The 8,348-nt window shown below is 39.5% G+C and overlaps 1 protein-coding gene across 1 annotated transcript; it reads right to left on the bottom strand.

Annotated features, from left to right (window-relative positions):
- Positions 1–704: 704 nt before the first annotated feature.
- LOC101989924 (cytochrome c oxidase subunit 7A2, mitochondrial) lies at positions 705–5,192 on the bottom strand. Its single transcript, XM_005347575.2, has 4 exons — positions 5,060–5,192; positions 3,839–3,928; positions 1,475–1,559; positions 705–902 (listed from the first exon to the last, which is right to left on the bottom strand). The coding sequence occupies exons 1-4, from the start codon at positions 5,075–5,077 to the stop codon at positions 844–846; spliced, it is 252 nt and encodes an 83-aa protein (XP_005347632.1). The 5' UTR covers positions 5,078–5,192; the 3' UTR covers positions 705–843.
- Positions 5,193–8,348: the final 3,156 nt, after the last annotated feature.

Here is an 8,348-nt window from a genome sequence, read left to right as displayed (position 1 = left end):
CTAAGATTAAAATATCAGCAATTGGTAACCCCTTGAGAAAAATTAATAGCACAAATCTGCATGTTTTTATAGCAAATTTTAATTTGGTTATTTTAAATGTCTCAAGTTTTCCAAATAGTTTTTATTTTTGTCTAGAAATTTAAGTTATAAAAACTTTACTTATAGATTTTTCTTAATTCTGACATAGATTATTTTTAGAGATTAGCAAGGTTACCCTGTAGAAGGGAAGAAAAAAAAAAGCAAGTTTGATTGCCTATAGCCCCCCATAAATTTTATAAGGTTTTTAGGCTTATGCTAAGGATTAGAATAAAATCATAAAAACCCATTCTACATGTAGTAAGAGTCTTCAGAGGCCTTGAACACTCTAGTTCCCAGACAGAATACACCAACATTTCAGCAAAGACAAAGAAGCGCACACAGGCCCCACCTGCACGCCTCACGCAGCCCAGCACTTTACCCCATGAACACATGGAAGGGGGTAGAGAGCTAAGCAATATCCTTTTCAAGGGTCAAGCTCAAATCACGTTGAAGACCCTCTAACTAATTCTCAGCTGCTGAAAGCAAAATTTCCTAAATAATGTCACAATGACAGTACTCTGCACAAATTCACAAAGGACGTTTTAAAATTTTTTGTTCCTTATCTAAGATCTCAAGTGCTGACTCAAAACTGAGCAGAAATGTCTTAAGTGAAAAAGGAGACAGAGCATGGTAAAGGCTGCTTTATTGCTGACAGTTAGTTCACGTCAATAAATAGTGATCCCCAAAGAGCTCAGTTACTCATCAGATTCCTGGTCCATCAAGCGCTGACTGCAATCGAACCATGTGAAGCCTGGGATGATGAAGTCAGTTCTGCTTCTTGGGAAATGCAGCCATGGCTAACTGATAGATGGCGTATGCTGTTCCTAAGAAACACACAGAAACATACTAAGGATTCTGAGACTTTGGTACATACACTCAATATTGCAGCTCAAATGTTAATTTGCCATTAAGACAAGCTTAACGGCTGGGAATACAGCTCAGAGGTAGGGTGTTTGATTTCTAGTGAGAACACACACACACAAGCCTCAATCAAACATAAAAATGTTTTGATAGATGGTGAAATTTTAAAACTTAAAACACTTTCATCATTACTTCATTTCTATTTATAAAGGTAGATATGTCACAATATTCTTCAACATAACGAGTGCAAATTTTTTAAAGCCCCTACTATTGGAGGCAGGGCAGTATAAATGTCTGGGGAGAGGGGGTTGAGAACTAGAGACACTCATAGTAGGCTATCTCTATCAGAGCTTAACCACATACCTGCCAGGTCACGCCTGTTTGAGAGATTAAAATGCTCTTGGGTAGTATACTCTAACTTGCTTATCTGAGGTGCAGTGAGACGGCACACACACAGACTGCCTACAATAAACACTGCCACAGCAGAAACAAGCTGTCACGGATGCTCCTGTCCTGCAAACACTCAATGTCTTACCACCAACTGTCAGAGCCATTGTGAGTCTGTAGAGGAGGGCATCAGCGGCCCCGCCCTTCAGATGCACTGGGATTCCATTATCCTCCTGGGTTAAAAAGAAGAAAAAAAGACATTGATATATGTGTCACTTGTTTGCTGTTAAGAATCGGAATATTAATTATTCATATTAATTCCAACAGCTCCTGACACTCCCAGAATTTAAATAATTTAAGAGGCTTACAATTTTTACTCTTTATTATTTTACAATTACAAACAAGTAAAACACAGCCAACCCTTTCAAACTAATTTGAGACCTAATGAGGTCTTTTTGAGGAATATATAAACTTCAGAGCAGGAAAATAGTCCTTGAATTCAACAATGTAAATATAAGATAACAGCCCATTGATCATTAGGAAGTTTTTCCCCCTCTTATAAAAGGCGGGGTCAAGGGGCTTTGGCTTATAACATTAGTCGAGCAGCTTTTATATCCACTTAAGATTTTTATTTTTATAAAACATACATAATACTTTTACTACTTAAAATTCTACTCAGGAAAAAAATTATAAATCACAATAAAACAAAAACCATTCGCAATCTAATTACTGATAAAGGTTAAGTGCTCTGTTCCACTCGGCCTTTCCCCAAGACACACCAACCATTAACAGTAGTTAGTATATATCACCAGTTTTAATTCATATATATATATATATATATATACATATATATATATATATCAATTCTAAGTTATATGTACTTACTATACAAAAGGCATTATGCTATACAATGATGTTATACACTATTTTCAAAAACAGTTTCTTAGTCCATTTAAATCTCTCTTCAATGGCTACATAGTCTACCAGCTGAAAAATGTCTTAACTGAATTAGCCAATCTTTTAGTAATTTCTAGGTTGGGTTCCTTAACATCTTTTATCAATTTTCTTACACATATGCATGTATTCTAAAGTGCTCTACAGAGGGCTTCTTAGATGAAAGGGCATGTGATTAGTTTATAATATTTCAACTACCAGCTAAAGCTAAACATCTGTCCCTAGTATACTACTGCTTGTCTTGTATGAAAATCCTGTGAATGGTCTGTCTTTCTCCCAAACCTGGTAAACACAATCTATTTTAAATCTTTCTATTTAGATTGAAGGGAATGGGGTTGTCACTCATAATCGGTTTGCTTTAAGAAAACTCAGTTTCAAGAGCTGACCTAAAAGCTATAGTTTTTTCAGTCCTTTTTTTAAATATTTACTTATTTATTATGTATACAATATTCTGTCTGTGTGTCTGCCTGCAGGCCAGAAGAGGGCACCAGATCTCATTTCAGATGGTTGTGAGCCACCATGTGGTTGCTGGGAATTGAACTCAGGAGCTTTGTAAGAGCAGGCAATGCTCTTAACCACTGAGCCATCTCTCCAGCCCCGTTGTTCAGTTCTAAAACAGTTAAAGCCAGGGTAATATAGCTTTAATCTATAAAACTGAAAAGACAATGACAGGGTTACAACCATTTCTTGGTGACACTTATATGGTCATATAGCCAAGCTGCTGTATAAGTCTGTGCCCAGAAAAGGGCTGGAAGAACAGTACTGGCAGTCTTCATAGCTTTGAAGGAACCACCACAAGGCAATACTTTTCTGCTCCACCAGCAATAGGGGCCAGAAGGGGTCCCTCATCTAGATCTCCAGATATGTCACATTCTGGCTCAAAAGAAAGGTGTAGTCAAACCTCTACAGTTTCCCAATCCACTAGCTAGAATGTTTGGGGGGCAAACTGCTGAACAGAAGATCAACAGTCAGGAAGACAATGTCTGCCACATCCCACAGTAATCTTCCTTGTCCTGACAGCTGTGGCAAACTTAATTTGCATTTCTTACAGACCTGTAGTTCTTTGAATACCAATGATATAATCATACTTTGAAAAACTGCTTATCTATTCCACCTCTTTACAGCAATAAATCATATAGTTTTAGGTATTGATTTCTCTCGTAGGGTCTTTTGAAGTTTCTTTAGAAACCTTCCCCACCTAAGATACTATATACTCTTTCCTGAAGGTATCTTATAACATCTACTGAATTTCTGCAATATACACTTTTGGTTTCTAAGCCTTTTCTTATAGTTTATTTTCTTATACCTATTGAAATATTTCCCAAAGAATGGCAACTCATCACAAATTTCACACCCTTATATACAAATACACACACACATTCACTGATCTATGCATTTTTCCCACCTCCCGAGGTACTTGCTGGATACAGCAAATAGAGAGTCCCATATGCTCAAGCTAATACAAAAGAGGCTCTAAGATGCAGACCTCTGAATTTACTCCCTAAATCCACCGTCTGAGCTCTATTACAAGTAATGATCACCTAAAATATTTTGGTACCTGAAACAGCTTTTGTTTCTCTGGAACTTTATTTTCAAAATTCCTCCGTGAAGTAGTGCTGATGGTCCTCTGGGCAATCTGACGGAGGGCCTGAAGCAAAAATTCACATCTAGTAACCAAGACTCAGAGCCTAAAGAAACCTTCAAATTGCCAATCCTTCACACTTTGAAAGGAAACTGAGCTTTAAGTCATATTAACTCACCAGAAATAAAGACCAGGACCAGCACCTGGGCTTTCCTCTGCTCTGTGCTTCACACTATAATCTGCATTCTCCAGAAGCCACTGCCTACACAACCTGTACCTAAAGTCAATCAGTAGTATTTTTTTGTTGATCAAAGCACAGGGAAATAAAGAATAAATAATAGACTATATTAAACCATTCTCATTTTGTATTCACCTATGTTAAAAAATATCTATTACTTGGCCATAATTGGGATTAAGGATGTAACCACTGACAGGCTTTTTTCCTTTTTTTTTTTTTTTTTTTGCTTTTGGCTACCAGAATGATACTTATTAAAAATTATTTTGGAGTGGAGGGAACATGCTAGCCAAGTTCCCCACCAGCTACATTCCTAGCTATTCAAGAAAATTTTAATGGGGCGTAAGTCTTGTTTAAATGTAGGTTTACTTGAGTCAGTAAACACGCACTTCACTTTCTAAATGGTATTGATAAGTTATTAAAACTGTTAAATAATTATAAAAGATAATAAAATCACATCTTTTCAAATTCCGGAAAAATATTTCACAAGCTCAAAGCAAGAAGTGATAAAAAGCAATTTAGAATCGCTATTACACTTCAGTCGTGAATATTCATTAAATCCCAACCAAAATTGAATAATTTAGCTCTTTAGCTTACTTATGATTCAAGTAAGAACCATGTAAATTTATGTCTTTCCATTATGCCACAAAATAAAATAACAACAAAGAGACACTTTCCTGCCTAGTGTTTCTGGTGTCAAAAATCCCCCGCACTGGAGCCTACAATCTCATCAATAATCACCAGTTAACGGTAGTGAGCGGGAAGGCAAATTTGGTCACGCTCTTCCCTGAAAGTCCGCCCAGCAACGACCAGGGGAGAGTAGTCGGAAAGGTCAGAGGGAAAGGACGCGGCCAAGGTGACTCCGCATCTGTCTCCTGCCCCACTTCCAGCACGGCTTTCTGTCGGGGTCCCTGAGCCTCCGCCCCGACACCCCAGACCAGCCAAGCCCCAAAGCTACCTACCAGCAGATTCCGCAACATCTTGGCTCAGCTGCTGCCCACCAACCGCGACTACCGAACTCCAAAAATCGGAAATCACCAGGCCGGAAACGGAACTCCCTTCAGTCGCTGCGCGTGCGTCCAGTAAGAGCGCTCGTTCCTGGAGGGGGAGGGGCTCGCGCTCCAGACCATAGAGAGCAGAAGCTGAAATAGAGCGGCTACAGCGGCCGCTCTAGCCCCGGCCCTCCGGTCCGTCTGTACCACCTGTCTCGGCACTGCGGGGCCAGCAGCCGGGTCCGGGACTGGGGTCAGAGGAAAGCACAGGCCGCCTGCGACCGGAGGGCGTCACGTCTGCAGCCTTCATTCTTTGGTGAAGTCAGACCAGGCTTTCCGGAAATTAGCTTGCCTTTTGAGCAGGCCTTTGAGCTGCTGTTTACAGACTGAAAGAACAATGGATGATCAGGCTACGTCATGCAAGCTTAAAAAAATACAAAAGCTTCTCGACACGAATACAGTCCAGTTGGGGGGTTTGTTTTCCACAGATGAAAGTGGGGAGTGTGTCTTTGTGCTGAGAACGTACTGGAAAAAAGCAGTGTTGGTATCCACAGGTATCTAGCACTTTCTCGCGCTAACCTTTGCGTGCTGGAAGCGCTTGCAGTGTTCCCAGACTGTGAAATTGGCTTCATTATGAGTCTAGGAAAATGCTGAAAAGAGGGGAGTATATTTTTAATTGAGGTTCAACACAAACACCGACTGCCTTTTGCTTTCTCAGATGGAGTTGTGTATTTTAAATAGGCTGTCGGCGTTTTGCATCGGTCTTAATTATTCCTCCTTACAGCTGCCTTTATTCTCTCCTCATCCACATATATGTACAAGCAAAAACAATCTTCCCAGCATTACAGCAAATGTCTTTCCGCCCCTTTGCAAACTTAGAAATGATCTCATTGCCATTTCAGGTAAAAGCTAATGATAAATGGATTCAACAATAGGAAATAAAAACTGGTAACGCTTAGTTCCTTCAAATCCCAAGGTATTTTTTCATAAGCTACTGAAGGGGCTCTAGCAGGCCCAAACATGGCTCTGGCAGGCCTTGCCCTTCCACCATTCCCTCTTCCTTGCTAAAAATTGTTGAGATTTTTTTACTTCAAGACAGGTTTCTCTGTGTAACAGGCTTGGCAGTCCTGAAACTCACTTAGTAGATCTTGAACTCACAGACATCCAAGTGCTGGGATTAAAGGTGAATTACATTCTTAAAGTTAGCCACTAAGGTCTATTACTTGGCCCCTTCCTCCTCCTAAGGCTGACTACCAAGGTTCAGCTATCAGGTATTGAACTCCAGCAATCAAAACTCCCTTTAGGCTCATCTAATTAGCACACCCAATAAAGATTAAACACCTCGTCCTAACAGGGGTTCCCCCTTTACCTTTATAGAATACTGTCATTTGCCTATGGCCACATCTGTCTCCCCTCTACCCAGAAGCAGTCCTTTTTTCCTCTGGGACAAATAGTCCTTTCTCTCTCCCTAGTCCTTTATCTCCTGTCTTTGTCTCTTATTCCCTGCTTTGTCCCTCCTTTGTGTTGAGAACTTGGTCTTGGGTGTCTTGTGCCAATGCTTATCCTTTTATTCTTTTATCTACTCTGTTAATTTGCCCAAGTTACCTAACACGGTCCAATTTTTCTTCCTTACCAGGTTTATAAACACCCATCACGACCAACTTATTTTTTACCACCTCTGAATTATTCACTGTAACCAAATCTTTGAGCATAATTAACATATATACCAATAGTTGGGGGTGTGGAGAATTTTCTACATTTATTTTCTGTAGTTGGAATTCATTCGTTTGTGTGTTTTTTCATTTTACCACAGGCTATAAATTTCCCCAGGAAAGACTGTATACTTACCATTCCCCTAGCACTATTAAATTAAAGGTAGACCCACTAGCCAACAGTGAGTACATACTGTTTGACAGACCTAGGAATACTGATTGTCCAAAAAGAACCAAGAGTTCACATTAAAAGGACCTACTGTTGATACAGATCTTTACAGCCCTGTCACTTAGGAGTACAATTTTTTTTCTTGCTGGATCATTCCGTAAGGAAACATGTTCCATGAAAAGGAAGGAAGGAAGGAAGGAAGGAAGGAAGGAAGGAAGGAAGGAAGGAAGGAAGGAAGGAAGGAAGGATATATACAAAGCAAAACAATGTTTCTATCCCATTCTCATCTTTAGAAAAGACTTTTTAAACTTGTGTGCCCTTTCTTTGGTACTAGTATTTTTCTAAATTCCATTTTTGACAAGCATCTGCATTACTAGCAACAGATAACACAGCTGTCATTCCCTGTAGAGTTTAATTTGGAAATAGACCAACAAGGCAACCTGAGTTTGAAATAAGGGGCTTTTAAGTTAGGCTTCCATGCACAACTCTCCTGAAGTCCTATTTTACGCTGCTCCTCGTAGTTTTTGATGGACTCCGCATGCTTTCAACAGCAAAATTTGAAAGTGTCCTATAGCACCACATTAAAAACAAATACCTTAAAAAAAATACCTTGCAAAACCAGTAGTTTGTGACTTACTTAGTTTAAGCAGCTAAAAAGCTTGGGATTTCTAGATTAATTCACAATAATCAGTCTATCCAGCAATCCATGGAGAGTAGTAGGAAACTCCTTGGGGAAGGGGGTGTGTGTAGCCCAGTAGAGTCTGGGCACAACCCCCAGTATCCATTCCACCACGAACAACAAATGGAGATCCAGGTTTCTATGGAATAATTACTAGTTTTGTGTTATTAACAGATTAATTCCATGTTAATCATTCTTCAAGAGAAAGAGTAGATAACCTAGAGTTCAGGAGAGATATCAACAAATACACATAAAGATCACTGTAAAGATGGAAGTGAAGATGGTAACTTCCTAGAAGACATAGTAGTGCACATCTTAATCCTAACACTCAAGAGGCAAAGGCAGGTAGAGTTCTGATTCTAAGGGCAACCTGGTCTACATGTAGAGTTCAAGGTCATCCAGGGCTACACAGTAAGACACTGTCTATAATAAATAAAAGTGCTTCTTTTGTTCCAGAAGTGTGTAAGAGTCCAGAACACAATCTCTAAAACTCCCAATATAGCCAGTATAATTGACCCCTTGTCAGCTTGATACATAAGCACATCACCATTAGGTCATAACCTTTCCTTTCTTGTTCATCCCCAAAAATCTCACGGTAATATCAACATCACAATATAAAACATTACAAATTTTTGTTTGATGTGTGTGTGTTAAGACAGTCTCTCTCTCTCTCTCTCTCTCTCTCTCTCTCTCTCTCTC

The sequence above is a fragment of the Microtus ochrogaster genome, chromosome 5 (assembly GCF_000317375.1).
Source record: "Microtus ochrogaster isolate Prairie Vole_2 chromosome 5, MicOch1.0, whole genome shotgun sequence".
Lineage (NCBI taxonomy): Eukaryota > Metazoa > Chordata > Mammalia > Rodentia > Cricetidae > Microtus > Microtus ochrogaster.
The sequence above is the reverse complement of the archived record's forward strand: the minus strand, read 5'-3'. Positions and strand labels throughout refer to the sequence as shown.

Coding starts and splice junctions, on each gene's coding strand:
- LOC101989924 (XM_005347575.2), bottom strand. Junction 1,560..3,838: donor AGAAACAAAAGCTGTTTCAG/GTACCAAAATAT, acceptor TTTTTAACCCAG/GAGGATAATGGAATCCCAGT. Junction 903..1,474: donor AATGGCTCTGACAGTTGGTG/GTAAGACATTGA, acceptor TGTGTTTCTTAG/GAACAGCATACGCCATCTAT.